The sequence below is a fragment of the Sceloporus undulatus genome, chromosome 9 (assembly GCF_019175285.1).
Source record: "Sceloporus undulatus isolate JIND9_A2432 ecotype Alabama chromosome 9, SceUnd_v1.1, whole genome shotgun sequence".
Taxonomy (NCBI): Eukaryota; Metazoa; Chordata; class Lepidosauria; order Squamata; family Phrynosomatidae; genus Sceloporus; species Sceloporus undulatus.
Genome location: NC_056530.1, coordinates 22,695,210 through 22,713,928, shown reverse-complemented (window position 1 = coordinate 22,713,928; position 18,719 = coordinate 22,695,210). Strand labels below are relative to the sequence as shown.

Genomic DNA, 18,719 nt, shown 5'->3' with positions numbered 1-18,719 from the left:
TTTAAGTACAATCTCAATACCAGGGCAGACTGACTAATGCACCAAGAAATGGATCCAGGAGACTGGAGCCTCTGAGGAAATTCAAAGGAATAGTCAGGAGGTTTTATCAGCTGCTCATACTTTTTCTTCCATCGCCAACACAGACCAAAATGAGTCAGTTCCCAAACAAGAGAAGAAAGCATCAGTAGCCTAAGATATACCTGAGATGTTGGAAAAGGCTGGATTTTAGACGTAATCCACCAGCCTTTGCACCTTCCATGGTCCCAGCATCGCCCTACAATTTACTGCCTTGGAGCCCTTCAACATACTGAGCTTGCTTCTGACTACTACAGGACATCCAAGCTGCAAATGCTGGATGCTCTTCTTACTTTCGAATCAAAAAACAGAAGCAAAGCAGATTTACAAGTCTGTCCAGTGTGCCTTAATCTGTGGTGCACAACAACAGTATGGCTTTATTCCTCTGAGAGGTTGAGGGACATCTTTCTTTCTTTCACTCTGGGGTGAGGCAGAACCTTTGACAGACGTTTGGGTTTGCTTATATTTTGTTAGACACCCCAGAATGATTTCCCTAACTTCTTTTGATGCAGCCTTTGGAGACAACTGTCCCAACAACTTTTTATCTTCCCAAATCTGGAAAGCTGCAAGGATTGTCCATCCTTAATGTTTGTCAAGCTTTGGAACGTCTTGCTTTAGGCTATCCTCATCTGCTGATGGAGACATGAACACTGGATTTACTGTGAAGGTGTCTTTTCATCACTGGGATGAAGGTATCCTAAGCCCACTCCTTGCTGCTATAAGGAGCATTTGGCTCTTGGATCCCAAGGCCTTCAATTTGGTGTAGGATGAGTCCTGAGAAAGTGGGCCTCTTTTCTTATCCTCTACCAAGCTTCCAATACCTTTTCTTTGACTTTAGGTTCTCTGGCTCCAGTCAGAATGACAGTTATACTGGTTTGTTGTACTTGAATATGGGGAGAGGGTTATTCTGTTCCCATCCAATAGAAAAGGTTTGCTGATTTGCATGGCACCATCTGCCAATGTATTAGTGCCAGGGCACCCTCCATCCTCTGCTGTGAAGAAACCAACAAGGTAAGTCTGGTGTGCTTTTCCCCAGCTTGGCTCAGGTGCCATTGCCCATGGGGCACATTAAAACTCTCACGCCTACAGGAGACAGGCTGTGCGTGAAAAACGGATTGGAGACTGCCTCTGGGAACACTGCTCAGCCAAAGAAGCCAGGTTAGTCTGCTCAGCAGGCCTTCAGCCGGCAGCAGCATTCAGCAAGACAGCCTTGGAAAGGTGAGTCCTCCTGAATTGGAGCCTGTCTTCTCTTCTTGACTTTTATACAGCGTGGTCGACCTACAGTTCTTTTTCCTTCTTCACCTCTTGGATACTGTCCCCATATCCTATAACAGCTGAAGTGCTAGAGCAGCAGTTCCCAACCTGTGCTCCATGGAGCCCTTAAGGGTCAAAAGAGTTGGGAACCCCTGCTCTGAAGGATCAAAACAGCACAGTAAGATCATGGGGATGCTCAGGAACACACCAAATTCTTCATGCTTCTTTCCTCCTTTCTTCCCTTATTCCTCTGGGATTGAAATTTTGGACTGAAAGTCTGGGTGCAGACAGAGCTTGCCAGCCAAAGCGCCCAGTGAAAGGTAAGGTCTGCCATTTATGGGATGTGAGAAAGTCCTCCAGAATCCATTCTGGTGCGCAACAGCTCCACTTTTGATATAGCCCCACCTTAGACAAGACTCTGCCTCCATTTGGACTTAATATTATTGTTCGTGGACTTGGATGTTCCCCATCCATCCATCAAAGGATGCTATGGAAAGACACACCCTCCGGTTAACCAGGAGTATGGGAATATTATATGGGGTTAACAAAGAGTATCCTCTGCTTAGGGATACTACCTTTGTGTAAAAATCTACTCCTCCTCACCTCCTAGCTTGGAGCCTTAAAAGAAGCGAAGAGAACTGAATTCAAATGCTACCTTGTTATGGACCAAATCTGGTAGAGATGGGCTTTGAATTAACAGGGCAATGCAGACTTTGCCCATTTTCACAGAACAGAAGATACGCAAGACTCAAGATTCAGCAGACGTTTTCCAGAGGGTTGAATTCAAACAAAGAAGTCCATAACTAAAGGCGGAAGAAATGCACTCAGAAACAGAAGCCTCAAGTTTTCCTCTTTAGTCCCCATTCGCCCTCCGCAAGTTAAGGATCAGCGACAAAGAGAGAAGAACTGGCACCTCCTCTAACAGCAAGATGGAAAGTTACGTTTAAAAAGTAATTCATTTACATCACTCATCATAAGGGGAAAGGTTAAACAGCTTTTTTAAAAATTCCATTGCCATTGCTCATTTCAGTGTTTAAAATTAATTTATTTCATTACTTGTTGCTTTCTGGTACTTTTTATCTTTTGATTGATAATAGAATTAGATGAAATTGAAAAACTGCATTACAATAGCATCTAAAAATGATCTGTGCAAGTAATTAGTAAAGATTTCTCATTATGCACGTTCTGTGTGTGTGAGAGAGAGAGAGAGAGAGAGAAATTATGTTTCTATTCATTCATTACTTTTGCAATGTAACTCTACTACAGCTTTGCTACTCACTACTGGCTAGCTTGTTACAACTAACGACATGACTTGTTATTTCTAACCTCTGGCTACTAGTCACAGGAGGTGTAATTTTCCATCCCACAAGACCGTTTGCGCATGCTATGGCCATGGCGATGGAGTCATTGCTTCTGCCTTATGAAGACAGGAAAGATGCTTTGCTGAACCACTTAAAAGCTCCTCGCAGACTTATCCGAAAAAGAAAAGGCCTCTCCCTGAGCAAAGTTTCTGTCCCTACAAGAAAATGCCTGGCTTCCACAAAACTGCATTTCATCTTCACATCAATGGCCTAACTGGCACCAAAAGAAAAGTGAGGCAAGGAATCCGAAGGTCCCTGAAACATCAGCATTCCCAGAACTACTGATTATTTGGGGCCCTCCATAAGATCCAGGGAGAGAGGGGCTGCTTTGGTGCACCAAAATACTAATTTACACCAGATACTTAGTACGGCCCACCAAGGAAAGCATGCAATTTTCTCTAGGGGGGAAAAAGGACTTCATAAAAAGATAAATGGCGTTGGAAGGTGTCAGAGCCAGTTATAAAGATCTCAGTGGACCTGCAAGAGAAAGAGATGTGTGCTTGAGAGATGAGTGTTAGACTAATTATTGTTGTAATTTGTAATTTGTCAAATCAACTCAAATGGATGAGAGACTTCCAAGAGCTGCAGTCATCTATTGCCCTGTTTAGGTCTTGCAAACCGTGGGCAACAGTAGCTTCCTTGACTGAATTAACCCATCCATAGTGTGGATTGACATTCTGTGCCTTCGACTGTACCAAGCATTATGTACTGACTGCAGAGCCATAGCAGCCAGTCTGGTTATATCTGTTCATTTTAATTCCTGTAATGGGAAGGGAGCACCGACAACAGAACCAAACCAAATGCTTCAGAATATACTTCTGGATACAGACAGCAGCTTGAGGAGGTAAGGCACCACTTTTGGAGTCAGGATCCAGTTAACCAGTCATGCAATTTTTCTGAAAATAACATGTTTTATTTCAGCTCCTACAGAAATAACAAAATAAATCCCTCGGTAGATATTGGCCAAAGCAGTATATGCTGTATCTCAAGGATCTAAAGGCAGCCTCTTTCGGGTTTTTTCCTTGGCAAGTTCCAGAATGAATGCTAGTTTTTGAAAAGATGGGCAAGATATAGCCCAGCAACCTTGGCGACTTTGGTTTTTAAAAGTATAATATACGAAGCCACTCAAACCAGAGGATTTCCACATGCTGGCATACCATTCCAGCTATTTCATGCTGCAGTGAATTGCATATTGTTCCCTGAGTGCCTCTGATTTATTAAGATAGTCTTACTTCTTATGATGTCCTGTAAATATATATATATATATATATCCAGCAGTTAGATGTATGCTGTAGCAAAGGGGTGATCTGCTCTGAAACAACTCACTTTTAGGAGTGGTACCTGAGATAACTGCACAAATGCTCAACTAGTAAGCATAAACCTCCCCTGTGATTTGTCATTCCCTGAGTCTCTCAGGTGGCATAAAAAGAAGGGAGAAATAAACCAAGGACCTCATCTGAAAGGCTTTCAGCTTCGCCTGACCGCACAAGGTGCTCCCACAATCTCAAGTCTTGTCTCAGCACTGCGTCTCTTGGACACAAAATTGTTGGTTTTGGCTGCTGCTTGGATTGGTTTGCTGTCCAGGAGAGAATTCTGTGGATCCTAAAAAGAGATGAGAGTTTAGCTGCATCATCTGCTCTCCTCTTTGCAATGTTTGGTTTATTCAGGCATTAGTGGTTTTGCACAACAGGCTGGCTGCATCTTTGGGAAGCGCTCCCTTGGAGCCTGCAGAAAAGGCCCTGGTGTTCCTAGAGGCAGTCTCCAATCTGTTTGCATTAGGCAGGTCTGCCTTCCTCCAAGGCACCTGAGCGGGTTGGAGACGGCAACTCACAGGTGAGTACCCAAAGCTACCCATCCCTGACATCTACTGCTGGGGTAGAATGAGAGGACCGAAACACGTCTCTTTTCCCTTTTTAAAATAACAGATAGTCTCTTTGCATCTTCATCTGAACCGTTTGCAGCAATGCAAACAGCATCAGTGTAATGTTCACAGTGATGGATAGAAGAAGAACCATTGAGAACATTATGATTCCATCACTCCTCCAATGTGTAAGATGAATGTCTTAACACCTTTCTACTGGCAATTCCCCTTCCCCAAAGATTAGGTAAAACAGGACAGATGGGTGTACCTATACTAGAAGCATATGGGAAAGGACAAACTTACACACACCTTCTATGATTTCCAATGCATGGGCAACACATGCCCTTGTGCCATATGGGAATGATAATATATATATCAAGAAAGGTCCCAGATTTTTCTGGGGGATCACGCCCCAGGCATGCCTGCATTACTAGCTCATGTTCTATGCAAGCAATCTGTTTATAAATCTTCCTTGAAGCTTAGAAAAGTGACCAATAGCTATGACTTGGTCAGTCAGAAGGGACAGTTTTTTTGGACTAAGCAGAAAGTAATTTTGTAGTGTCCAGTGCAAAAGGCAAGAGGTCTACCAATGACCTCTCTGAAAAACCGCCCCAGAACCAGACCTGCAATTTGGCTTGGAGTCCAATTTAGCAATTTATTAAAGTGGAACTGTCAAGACTCAATCTTTCTTTGGAAAGGTTTTCTCAATTCAGGGCAGACTTAGGTTGTGGGAGGGCGAGTAGGTATTGCTTAGCCACAATGTTGGGTTTTAATTCTCTTCCTCGCCTTCTTTCGTATTCATTCCTAGGTCTGAAGAAGAGTCTTCCTCCAAAGCCTTGGAATCTGACACCTGTATTTTATTTTATTTTTTAATTTTTCTTCCAAATTTCTCAGCTAAAGGAATGTTTACAGAGCGCACCGAATCGACTCCTGGAGCAGCCAATGTCTTTACCCTGATTTAACGTTTGATCCATATAGTATTATATTTTAAAAAAAGACTCCTTTTTTAATAAGGAGAAATATTTAATATTTATTCTTGCTGCTATATATATATATATATATATATTAAATTTTTATTTTTGCAAGGAGAGCAACAGACTGACTCAAAAAAGATCTTAGGAACGGAGCCGGCTAATGGAGCGGAAAGTCAGAACTGGGTTCGGAGAGCTTTATTTTGGGCTTTCCTTCAGATGGAAGAAGAAAGGCTAGTTTGCGGTGTAGAAAAAGGGGAAAAGCTGAAAGGCTGCGCCAGGATTGTCTGGTTTCTAGAAAAGGCAGGTCCTTTTCCTACACAAGTGCCAGGGATGAACTCTTTTTTTACATGCTGTTTTTAAAGACCTCTTTTTTAAAAGAACAAAACTATTGACTCTTTTGGGGAGGCTCTTCAGTTCACTGCATTTCTTCCTTCACGCTTTGAAGGGAAGACACTCCAGCCTTTCTTTCGGTCGGTGTAAAGTTGTAAAAAAAGATAATACAGACCTCCACAATAGGAAATTAAAATGTATTGAATTTTATTTCCGTCCTGATGTTTGATCCCAAGAGACCCACAAGGCAGCTTATGGCAAAATTAAATAAGTAAAACCCAGCTCACGTTCACTGTCAAATCATATGGGTTGTAAAGAAACAACCAGGAGACGAAATGTAAGATGTGCCTTCTTCGATTGTTAAAGGTGTTTTTTTCCAAGGTGTAGTCATTCTGCTTTTTCACCATGATGGGACGGCATTTATACACAACCTGTTGTCGTTATTGCTGTTGTTATTGTTGTTGTGTGACTTCAAGTCATTTCTGACTGTAACCTATTGGTCTGCTCCAAAGGTCGGGTGCAACATATAAAGATATTGCAAACAGCTCAGGTTTGGCCCTAACCTAACATTCTTGGATAGATCAGTCTTTTAAAAACACATCACAATCAAACAGACCTTAATATGGTTTATACAACAACTTGGGTTAACTTTGTAGGCACCTCACAATTTTTAAAACACACTTTGAGAGACTGGCTTAAGTTCTTTGGTTGCATACAAAACAGTGATTTGGTGCTTCAGATAGTAGCGAAAGTCTACCTTTAAAAATCATGGTGAGTATTTTAATGCCAGGAAGGAAGGAAGCCTGGCTGGCTTTCAGGGACTGAAACTAAATCATCTCATATTTCCAGTCATGGCATCCCTTTCCGTTTAATTATAGATTGTAAAAATACAAGACTGGAACTTGCAGCCCTGGATCCTAACACTAAGAGAAATATTACAAGGTGGGCAAACCGTTCTTGTTACTTTAAAATTGTGTTTAATGCAGGCACTCCATTTTTAAAAAGCAAGAAATAAATAATGCAATGAATTATTGTATGCAAAGAATCCCAACCCTGCTGGAGATAACTTTATATTCGTATTTATGTTGTATATGCTGTATATTTATAAGTATCATGTTTATCTATCTCCCCCAACCTCTGTAACTTTTCTCTGTCTCTCTTTTTTTTTTAATGTATGGTCCTTTCTCTGAAAAAGAAAGTTATATAAAATATCTATTTTGCTCATGAAAACCACTCTGATGCTGTTTTCTTGCTTGACCTGTTTTTACACAGTAGCGGTAAGGCTTGAAATCGCATTTGTACTGATATATGTGCAAATAGGTTTGTTTTGTGAAGTTGAAGGCTTCATGCCACGGCTCATTGTTATTCAATACCTTTATCAATGACTTAGATAAAAGAATTGGGGGCATACTTATCAAATTTGCAGATGACACCAAATTAGGAGGAGTAGCTAATACTTGAGGAAAGGATCAACATTCAAAATGACCTGAATAGACTAGAAAGCTGGGCCAAAGCTAACAAAATGAACTTCAACAGGGAGAAATGTAAGATACTGCACTTAGGTGGAAAAATGAAATGAATAGATATAAGATGGGGGGCACCTGGCTGAACGAGATTTTTACGTGTGAATAGGATCTGGAAGTCCAAGTAGACCAGAAGTTGAACATGAGTCAACAGTGGGATGCGGCAGCTAAAAAGGCCAATGTAATTTTAGGCTGCATCAATAAAGGTATAGTGTCTAGATCAAAAAAAGTAATAGTGCCACTCTATTCTGCTTTGGTCAGGCCCCATCTGGAATATTGTGTCCAGTTCTGGGCCCCACAATTCAAAAGGGACATTGAGAAACTGGAGCATGTCCAAAGGAGGGTGACTAAAATGGTGGTCTGGAAACCATGTCCTATGAGGAACGACTTAGGGAGCTGGGGATGTTTAGCCTGGAGAAGAGAAGGTTAAGAGGTGATATGATAACCCTGTTTAAATATTTGAAGGGATATCATATTGAGGAGGGAGCAAGCTTGTTTTCTGCTGCTCCAGAGAATAGGACGCAGAATAATGGACGCAAGCTACAGGAAAAGAGATTCCACCTCAACATTAGGAGGAAGCTTCTGAGTCTGACAGTAAGGGCTGTTCAAGAGTGGAACACACTCTTTCCTCGGAGAGTGGTGGAGTCTTCTTCCTTGGAGGTCTTTAGACAGAGACTGGATGGCCATCTGTTGGGGATGCTTTGACTGGGAGTTCCTGCATGGCAGAATGGGGTTGGACTGGATGGCCCTTGCGGTCTCTTCCAACTCTATGATTCTATGATTCTTCCTATGGAATTTGGGGATTTACACTTTTTTGGGCAGCATTTAGAGTTTGCAGCTGGAGAGCTCTAGTGCCTTCCCAAACTACAAATCCCAGGACTCAAAAGGATGAAGTCCTAGCCACTGAACTGGAATCATAACTGTGTCATATGAAAGGTTCCAATATTCAACCAGGTGTACCTGAACAGAAGGTTCCCTCGTTCAAAATTAATTCTCTGTTTGCCTTTCTGAACCCTTTCTCCTTTTTCCTTTGCTTTCCCCAGAAGACCTACTTCCCCTGAACTATACCGAGCAAAGTGTTAATGGGGAAACCATAAGGTCAGGGAGGCAAGTGTGAAAGCCGCTGACCTGCCAACCCTGGGGCAACTCTTTACAAGCAGCTGTCAACACAAGAAAATGTTGAGAAATGAACATGCCCCGGGGTGTCTTGCCATCATGGCTGAAAAAGCAGGGGAAAAGAAAGAGGTCCTTTCACTGCAAGATGGCTGATCGGTGTCTGGCGGCTCATGAACTTTGAGCAGCACTGGAATAACAGAAGCTGCCAAAACAGCTGGGAAAATGAGCCACATCCATTACAAGGCATCAAGTGTTGTTGGCATGTTCAGTTTACAGCCACATTCATCAAACTCAAAAGCTGTTGCTTCCACAAACAACAAAATTAGAAAGATAACACAAAGTGAAAGCCACACTAAACACTCAACGTAGGGGCATCATCGCAGCCCTTGCAAACATCCGGTGTCACACAAACAAAGAGCACCTCCTCTGGACTTCGTTTTTAAAATAAAAGAAGTCTTTTTAAAAGAACCCAGATGCTTGACCTTTAGAGGCTGATGCCATGCATGCATCATACTGACACATCATACATATTGGACAAGGAAGCCTTTCCATGCATGCGCACTTTGTTTGCAACCGAGTTTACCTTTGATCCATCCACAGCTTTGGTGCATCTCAGCTTTGACACAGGTGCCAATTCCATGTGGGCATTCAGTGCTTTGTCGGAGTAAAGAAAATTTAGGAATCTGGGCTTGTGAAAGTCACATAGTGGAAGGAATTTCATGCCAACAGTTTCCCCGTAAGTTTGCAGAGAAATCACAGTTCGTTGAATGTTTGTTCAGATCATTACAGTAGGATGACTTATACAATATGCATTTACTGTACTTTCTGTTGTTGTGTGCCTTCAAGTCATTTCTGACTTATGGCAACCTGATTATGGGGTTTTCTGAGACTGAGAGTATGTGACTTGCACTGGCCATTCAGTGAATTTCAATGGCTAAGCCATTGAGGATTCAAACCCTGGTCTCCAGAGTTCAATGCTCAAACCACTACATCATGCTGCCATACTTCCTAGTCACTGTTATTTAGTTTACACAATTTTTTGCATGTGGAAATGGCAATCGTGTATATATGCCTTCAAGTCTCCCGTCAGGCATTTTTGCCCGCTCCTTTCTCTGACATATAGCCCATAGCAACCCTTTTGTATTTACACACTTTCCTTTCATCTAAACGCCCTGCACTGCATTCCAGCCGTGCCCTCTGGCGTCTCAGCACTGAATCGAGAAATTCCAAAACTTGTTTCCTATTCCCTGAATGTCCTCCTTTGCTGCTACTAGTAATATTACTTTGTGTACATAGCTTCCAATATTTCACAGATGCAAACAGGGACATGCGTGGCCAAGGGTCATCAGTGTAGTCAAATAGCAAAAGTTATTAATGAGGAAGAAGAAACAAGCCTGGCAATGCTGCAGCAGTTTGCTTTTGCCAGAGCCTTCTGGGAAAGGCAAGAGCCTGCTCCTTTCTCTCCTCCCTGCGGAGTTAGTTCACTGCAAACTACTTCTGCACCTTGAATTGCCACAATTAAAGGAAGTTAAAGACAAAAGAAGAAAATGGGGTGAAATCCTAATCCAACATTTGAAATACTACACCACAGAGACTTCAAACTAACAGATGTTTTATATGCATAAAAGAAGTCAGTAGCTCTCCCCACTTGCCTCTACTTCCGCCTCGAAAATGCTTCACGCACAGCAGTTATTGCAGCCTAATTGCAAATTTGTCTCCCAGGAATAATTTGCATTGAAATATTCATATCTTACGTTTGGTGCCAAAGCACTTTAAGACTCTTTACAGGATGAAACAGAGCCACATCTGCAACTTGGTGTAAGTGGTAAACAGAAAGCGTCGGGGGGGGGCTAACCCTCAGCAAGGGGCAAAAACAAGAAAAGATGCTCAACGAAGATTATCAAAGGGAGAAAAGGGCCAGGAGAGAAACGGGATGCTTCCATTTTTATTGCACAAATGTGTGAAGATTATCATGCAACGTCCTACGATGCTGCGCTCATCCCATCCTTCTCCCAGCAACGAAGTGGAATGGTCCTGTAACTTTTTATCCACTGGAAAATGTTTCCAAAGGAGCCCAAATATTTTCTTAGCCTGCTGCTAGAAAGCCATTATGGAAAGGACAAAATAAATCTCCTTTAGTGCTTTGATGCCAACACAGAAAAGGCCCTGTCTCAACAGAACCAGACAAAGATACTGCAAGGGGATCCAAAGCAAGACTTTTGAAGGTAATCTTAAAAGTATATATAAATACAGCAGGTAGGAAGAGCACTGGTTAGGACTTTTCAAAGTACTAAGAATGTTCAATTAACAGGGAAGGTAACATTTGCTACCATCATTAGGCTTCTCTGTTCCTGACGATCTTAGCCACAGTCCTCATAGGAACTTGATGGGGGAGGTATTTTCCCAACAACAATATGATGTTCTAAGCGATTCCTGTTACAACGCAAAGTATTTGGGGATGATCTGCTCCTGAATGGACAATGAAGTTGTTGGTCAGCTTGATGCCAACATAGGGTGACCCCATCCTAGGCAAGATTTCTTCAGAGGGGGTTTGCCATGGCCTTCCTCTGAGGCTGCGAGAATGTGAGTTGGCCAAGACAACCCAATGGGTTTCTATGGCTAAGTGGGGGATTCAATCCGCACTCTTCTGGAACTCTAGTCCAACACTAAAACCTCGACACCATGGTGGTTCGTGGAGTTTTCTTGGCAAGATTTCTTCAGACGGTTGCCATCAGGCTGAGAGAGTGTGCCTTGCCCAAGGCCATCCACTGATACTCCATATCTGAAGCCCTGTTTCTTCAAGCTCTAGTTTCTTGGAGTTGTAGTCCAAAAAGTCAAACCATATTGTTGTTGTGTGACTTCAAGTCATTTCTATCTCACCCAACCGTATCATGACTTTTTCTGGGGCTGAGAGTATGTGACTCGCCATGCAGAGAGTTTCCTTGCCTGCCCCCCTTTTTTCTTGGGATGCCTCAACTCTTATTTCTGAATGCTCCATGAAACTTTGAAGTTACTGCAATGCTAGCAATTTGGCGGCAGAAGGGATATTTCATTGCAGGGGTTGATATTTCATTTGAGAGGCATTGTGCTTCTTTTGCCCACCCTCAATTCTGCTGAAGAAGCGCCTTAGCCAACTCAAAAGATTAGACATTGAATTTTCTAAGAGCTACTTTGCACTGCTTTGCCGGTTCTCGGTTTCCACCTTAAAACGGCCTCTGCTTGGCCCTTCCCAAGTCCATCCTCCCCTTGTAGCTGATAAGCTGCCTGGCTTTGGCAACAGCTGCTGGGAGGGAGCCTTGCTTTGAAGTTGGTAGGGGCTCCAACGTTCATATAGATGCATGCTCAGAAGATACCCTGTAAATAGCTCTTCCTGCCCTGAGTGGCAAAGGGACCTCCTCTTCCAAGATGGGAGCCCAAAATTCTCAGCCGGTCACCGCCATCCCAGAACAAGAAGAAATCATGGCAGAAACTGGCTGTAAGGATAAACTTTGGAGAATGGTTTGTTTTCTTTCCCTTTAACTGCATGCAGGTTAGTTCTGTCAAAGAGAAGAGAAGAAGAAATACAGGAGAACTTGTTGGGAGGGGAGGCAATAGCCGCAACTTGGATCCAGAGTCCAAAGGGTCTATTAGGGCTCTATTAGTCGCGGTTCTGAAATTGTGGGTCGCAGCCCCTTTGGAGGTTTAATGATCCTTTCACAGGGGTCGACTAAGACCACTGGAAAACAGTAGCAAAATTGCAGTTATGAAGTTGCAACCAAAATAATGTTATGGCTAGGGGGGGTCACCACAACATGAGGAATTGTATTAAAGGGTTGTGGCATTAGGAAGGTTGCGAACCACTGGTCTAGAGTGCCAGCATTGGACCTTTGCCTAATAATGCTACTAGGTTTCGCTCCCAAATTAGAATGCTCTTTATTGTCCAGAGATGAGTCCTAATTCAAGGAAACTTTGCTTAGAATTTGGCCCTAAGAAGTCCAGTTGCAGATTAAAACCTTGGTGGGTCTGTACTAGGAAGGGCGAATTCTCCCTAAGGGTTAGATCTATCAAGTAGTGGGAATGGATCTACAGGTGAAAGGCAGAAGGAGTGAGTGACAGAGAGTGTCTTTGTGATCAGACAGAATGAAAACTAGAGCTTCGTAAATGAAGAACTAAAGCAGGCAGTGAGATACTTGTTGTTGGCAGTGCTGGTGGGGAATAAGGGATGTTAAAGGTCTGCAAGAATCTTGGGTTCTTATTCCAGGTTCTTGGGTAGGATTGTTACAAAAAAGGTGGGGAAAGGCAGCATGCAAAGGGTCCACAAGGGCCATCTGTTCCAGCCCTGCTATGCAAGAATACATAGCTAAAGGACTTCTGGAAGATGCCCATCCAACCTCCGTTGAAAGACTGCCAAAGAAGGAGAGTCCATTGCCCTCTGAGGCAGTCCATTCCACGGTTGAACAGTTAAAGAAATGTCCTCAAGGCTCAAAGTCTTGAGGATGCAGTGAGATAGGAGTAAACATAGGAAACGGCCAGGTTCACCATGTTCTCCTTCCCGAAATGAAGTGGTCTGGACTTGAGCTGCACCTTCTCCAAGAGGTAGGTTACGTCGGAGAAGGAGACTTGTGAGACCCACAAACTTTATTGATAACTTTGCAAATGGGAGAAAGTTCTGGCAGACGGCATGGAGTATAGAAATCTTGTGCACTTTCCAATTGTGGGGAAAGAAAGCAATATGTTGTAGTTGTTGTTCTAAGGAGTAAGTCTGAAACAGGGACTTGTGACAAAGGTTCTTTTTACAGGGAGAGACTTTTGTGCTTGCAGGGTGGAATGGGATCCTAACTCCGTCCTGTCACTGTCCATTTTTAAAGTTTCTTTTCCCAGCTGCTGTTTTGATCTAAGCAGGAATCCTGAGCTGGAAGCTGGGCCCCACCCCAAGCCTTGCATCTCCTCTGGCAGCTGGCCTCCTATTGTCTCAAGGTTCCAGAAGGGAGAAAGGGAAGGGATGCTGCCCAGCTTTATACAGCAACATTGCCTCCTTTACTTCTCTACATCTCAAAGCAGGGAAAATACCCAAGTTGGGTGTTGCTGTTGGAAGAACAAAACAAGACATAATGTGCCACCAATTTCTTTTCTTGCACAGGGCAAGTCATTTTCCCAGCAGGATCATTAAATCCAGTTCAGGGGAACCTTCAGTCATTCATTCACAAATTCCAGGGAGATACAAATTAATTACAGTACACAAGCAACCAAAATTCAATTTTGAGGGAATGGGTTGTTTTTCAAGAATTGAATTTATTCTGCATCCACACTGCAGAAATAATCCAACCTGACATGGCTTTGAGTGCCATGGCTTCATGCTATGGATGGATGGATGGATGGATGGATGGATGGATGGATGGATGGATGGGTGGATGGATGGATGGGAAAGCAAATCAGTGTTTCCAGGATAGATTATACTCTTGCCTTTAACCAAGGGAAGGTCCTAAGAGTCAAAGTGCAGTCCTTACATCGACCCGTGGATAAGTCGACTCAGGTCTTTTGAGTCAAGTTTTTGGACTCAAGTTTCTAGACTTATACATGAACATAGACAGTAAATGGTAGGTCCAGGGATTGCTGAGAGGAGAGACGTAGCATAGCTCCACCTATGGCAAGTTTACACAATGTTCTAGCACTACAGGATCACAGCCTTACTGTTATGGGGTCCATAGTGAACTAGGAGTTTGCCGAGAGATCTTGTGACACCTTTGAGACTAACTGAAAGGAATTGGCAGCATGTGCTTTCGTAGACATCAGTGGTTGGACGCACTCCTCCAAATTCCTTGCGAAGGAGATCTGCCTGAACTTGCCCTCTAAGGATGCATCTGCACTGGAGGAATAACCCTGTTTGGCACTGCTTTAACTCTGTCTTGCTCAAGGCTATGGAATTCTGGGAGTTGGAGTCGCTTTAACTGCCCTGGCTCCACTCTGGGCCCACAACAAACTTCAACTCCCAGAATTCCATAGCCTTGAGCCAGGATACTGAAATGTGGAGCCAAATCGGATTATTTCCCCAGTATGGATGCAGCCCTAGTCTACAAACAGTTAACGTATCCATCTAGGAGAAATGTTAATTGCTGCTGACATTTTTATTTTGTAAATGCATTGGCGGCAAGGTCATTCTGCTGGCAGCCTGGGGCACTTCCTTTGGTTAATCATTACAAATGCTCCTTCTCTCTTGCTCTCTTTCTGCCAGTCTCCCAGGCTAATGTTTTACGCCTTTACCAGCGCTTCCAGGCCCTGGACAAGAATGAAAAGGGCTACCTCAGGTAAGCGGAGAAGGAAGAACGCATTATGGGCTAGGAACAATCAAGGCCCTGTCAGCCCTGACATCTTGTTGTGTACTATAAAATTGTGTTTTTATCTCTTACGCATCTCTTTTCAATTGTTTTAATGTTGTTAATAGTGTAATTCTATGTTCACATCGACCTTTTCTGTTTGCAAGTATATGGGTTCTTGAGTATACCGTTGGCCCTCCTTATCCATGGATTCAAGCATCCACAGCTCAAAAAAGTATAAATTCCAAACAGCAAACCTTGATTTTGCCATTTTATACAAGGGGCACTATTTTGCTATGCCATTGTATTTAATGGGATATGAGTGTCCACTGATTTTGGTATCCTCAGGGGGATCCTGGCACCAAACCCCAATGGATAACAAGGACCCACCGTCTATGCGTGGGTCTATCTTATGCTACCAGGATGAGTTTTCCTAAAGCTGTATCCTCTCTTTTCTCTCCAGCAAATATGATCTTGAAGGAATTGGTGCACTAGCAGTGAATCCCATTGGGGATCGGATCATCAATGCCTTCTTCCAAGATGGGTGCGTATATTGGTGGATTTGTGAGAGAGGGAGGGAGAAAGAGAGAGTCCAAGTCAAAGCCAAAGGCTGCCATGCTGGGAAAGACTGATGTTCAACTGCTGTAGAAATTTCTACAGTTGCATCTCTATAATGGCTACCCAAGAAACGTCCTCATGACCATCCACCAAGTGATCAGTTTGAATACGTGAGCTACTATGAAGGGCTTTCTTTCTGCCTAGGAGAGAGACCACTGACTTCCGCACTTTTGCCCGTGTGTTGGCCCACTTCCGTCCAGTGGAAGGACCAGGAGGATCCGAAAATGTCAACAGCCGGCTTAGCAAGCTGAAGTGTGAGTCCGTCTGCATCGTTGCTGATGGGGTGGGAAGTCACAGCAGAAAAGCAAGTTTACAAACAAGAGCCTTTCTTTTTGCAAGAAAGAAAGAAAGAAAGCCAAGATGCCCTAGAGCAGTGATTCTCAATCTTCCTAATGCTGCAACCTTTAATACTGTTCCTTGTGTTGTGGTGACCCCCAACCATAAAACTGCGGTGTCTTGGTTCCTAAGACCATCAGAAATATGTGTTTTCCTATGGTCTTAGGCGACCCCTGTGAAAGGGTCATTCAACCACCAAAGGGGTTGCGACCCACAGGTTGAAAACTGCTACCCTAGATGGCCAATTCTTCCATCAGTGCCAAAATCCCTGGCTTTGATAATGTGGGAGTTTGACATATGAAGGCATGCAACCTGAACATTAACTTTTCTTATCTAGGGGCAGGACAGGGTGAAACTCACCCAGCCTTTAAATCTTATGCATAACTACCCATCCCCATTATTAATGCTTTGTCATTCTGATTTCTGTGAAGTTGCTTTTCAGCTATACGATCAAGACAAGGATGGGAAGATCTCAAGAGCTGAAATGCTGCAGGTGATTAATGTCTGCATGTCCTCTTGGGAAGATTACTTGAGTGGGGCAAAACGTGCGTGAGCCATTAAAATATGGGAGGGTGCTTTTTAAAATTTTATGTTATTTTTAAGGAGGTGCGTGTGAGGCAAGTCACCTCCCTGACTGAGTCTATCCATCTGGTGTGCGGTCTTCCTCTCTTTCTACTGCCATCTACCTTTCCCAGCATTATTGTCTTTTCTTTGTAAGCCATGACTTCTCATGATGTGGCCAAAGTACGACAGCTTCAGTTTGATCATCTTGGCTTCCAGGGGGAGTTCAGGCTTGGTCTGTTCAAGGAACCATTTGTTTGCTTTGGTTGTCCACAGTATCCTCAGCTCTACATCTCAAATGAGTTGATTTTCTTCTTATCCACATTTTTCATTGTCCACCTCTCACAAATGTACATAGTGAAGGGGCATAGGTTACAAAGTCTGAAAACAGTTCTCACAGATTCCCTTTAAGTTCAGATCAATTTTTGAGAAGGTGGCCGTTTGAAAGCAGACATGACCCTATTCATGGAGGAGCTGAAATGTTCACAACTTGTGGTCCAACAACACCATCAAGCCCTCCATCACAGATTTATATTCGCTAAGAGATCAGAGGGAGGGAACCATTCCCCCACCCCTTCTCTGTTAATGTCTCAAATCCCTCTATTTTCTGTTCCTGCTGTCTTTGTTCCCCAACTTCAGGTGCTGAGAATGATGATTGGGATCCAGGTGACGAACGAACAACTTGAATGCATTACAGACCGAACCATCCAGGAGGCTGATAAGGATGGAGACAATGCCATCTCCTTTGAGGAATTCGCAAAGGTCCGGTTGGTTACACATTATGAAACTTCCCTTACATTACAATGATGTAGACTCTATGGAGCATATATATTGTGCCTAACATGATGGTGGCTACTGATCTTCCAAAGGGAAGGGCTGTACTCTGCAATCTCTTTATTATTCCTTACTCAGATTCCTCCAACCAAAACTTAAGACCTGGCACTGGAAACCAATTCTAAGTGTTAACCACTAAAACCCAAAGCAAAGGTCCTTGTAATGACATCCATCTCTCTCTTTTCCATTTCACAGTCTGTAGAAAAGCTGAATATTGAACAAAAAATGAGCCTCCGAATCCTGAAATGATCTGAAGGGCACCAGAGAATCCCTCCCCGAAGTTAGAAACAAATCAACCCGGTCTCTGGTCGGGAAATGACAGCAACAGATGGAGTGTGGGATCCAGTGGAGTATCACTGCTCTTCTTCATGGTCCCACAGTGACCCATAGCTAGAGAAGTCCTCCATTTAAACTGGCTTCCTTTGTGATGATTAAGATTGGACCAGGGTTACTGGACCAATGTGTACCTGTACTACACATAAGCAGATTTCCATCCATGGTTTATTAGCTCCATCACAGCAGTTCAACCAGAAATTGATCTAACTTTTTCTTTTTCGTAATATTCAGAGGGCCTGCCAAAGTTGTGCATTTCCATTCAACATACTGGAACAAATACCCAATTAGATATTTTGAAAGACAAGATCAGAGAGTAACGTGGCATTCTTCCCTCCTCTTTTCCCCATTGACACAAAGACAGAATACTGTATGTTGATTCTCACAAGTAATGCATGACTTCTTGTTTGGGAAAGTCATCCTTAGCTTGGGAAAAGGAGGTGCTGATACTTTTGCAATTTGGTCTGTGTATTAGCCATTGTTATCTTCCAACACCCTTTGCAACAAATATACCTCAACAGGATGAGGAGCAACAAAATTAAAGGCTGGTGATCTCCAAATGAAGAGTCACGTTTTCATGCAATTGTGACAACTGTGTAAATCCAAAGATTCAATAAAAGGAAACATGTTTTTAAAGCAAAGCCTTAGAATTCAATTATTCCTTCTGACTTCTCTTACCTCAACCACAGTCTCACTCATTACAGAACATTTCCACACATAGTTAAATTTAGTTTTAAATTTGTTATTTGCCATCAATTAAACCGTCTAATTAAAAATAATGTTGTAGGGTATAGGATTGTGTGATGTACCATTTACGCACCAAGCCCAATACTTAACCATTGAAAAGTCTTTCTCTTACCCATCTGTTGAAATGGAGGAACCGAACCGGGATTGTCAGCTGGCTAAACTCCTTTTCTTCTGAATGAAGGCTACTTGGTTTCAGTCCTTAATGGTTTCATTTCTTACATCTATCCCTTTTGACTTTCCCTGCTGTTCTTTTGTACTTAATGAACCTTTCTCCTTTTGTGATCAGCCTTTCCTGTGGCTTGTTAAAAAAAAATAGGAAAAGAAAATTATGAAATATGCATGAATTTGCTGTAGTATCTATGCATGCTTTTGCTGAGTAGTGCAAAAAATAGTGCTGGGGGGAGCCCTGTAAAAGGGCATTTTGTTCATAGCCTCTGTGAATGAAGAAGGAAGAGGCAGTGCAGATCTAGGACAAGTTTTGTTACAATTAGAAAGAAAAATAT

General features: G+C 42.9%; 2 protein-coding genes and 1 long non-coding RNA gene across 4 annotated transcripts in view; 2 read left to right on the top strand and 1 right to left on the bottom strand.

The window, feature by feature from the left end:
- Nucleotides 1-7,076, top strand: part of DLL3 (delta like canonical Notch ligand 3) — a 32,826-nt gene extending 25,750 nt beyond the window's left edge. Inside the window, exon 9 of one of the 2 annotated variants that reach the window (XM_042439631.1) lies at nt 5,638-7,076. In XM_042439631.1, the coding sequence (XP_042295565.1) occupies nt 5,638-5,670 (33 nt within the window). In that variant the 3' untranslated portion in view covers nt 5,671-7,076. Of the gene's footprint in view, nt 1-5,359 lie in introns of both variants that reach the window. The other variant, XM_042439632.1, reaches the window with a different exon arrangement.
- The window catches only part of LOC121915411, a 48,653-nt gene that overhangs the window by 28,565 nt on the left and 1,369 nt on the right, over nt 1-18,719 (bottom strand). Inside the window, exon 2 of the long non-coding RNA XR_006100711.1 lies at nt 18,329-18,514. This is a non-coding gene — a long non-coding RNA (uncharacterized LOC121915411). The remainder of the gene's footprint in view (nt 1-18,328; nt 18,515-18,719) is intronic.
- Nucleotides 11,774-17,855, top strand: LOC121915408 (calcineurin B homologous protein 2-like). The gene is made up of 7 exons (XM_042439657.1): nt 11,774-11,969; nt 14,706-14,778; nt 15,251-15,331; nt 15,550-15,659; nt 16,173-16,234; nt 16,942-17,064; nt 17,332-17,855. Exons 1-7 carry the CDS (start codon nt 11,900-11,902, stop codon nt 17,383-17,385), a joined length of 573 nt encoding a protein of 190 aa, XP_042295591.1. The 5' UTR covers nt 11,774-11,899; the 3' UTR covers nt 17,386-17,855.

Coding starts and splice junctions, on each gene's coding strand:
- LOC121915408 (XM_042439657.1), top strand. CDS start 11,900: ATGGGAGCCCAAAATTCTCAGCCGGTCACCGCCATCCCAGAACAAGAA. Junction 11,970..14,705: donor AATCATGGCAGAAACTGGCT/GTAAGGATAAAC, acceptor TCTTTCTGCCAG/TCTCCCAGGCTAATGTTTTA. Junction 17,065..17,331: donor CCTTTGAGGAATTCGCAAAG/GTCCGGTTGGTT, acceptor TCCATTTCACAG/TCTGTAGAAAAGCTGAATAT.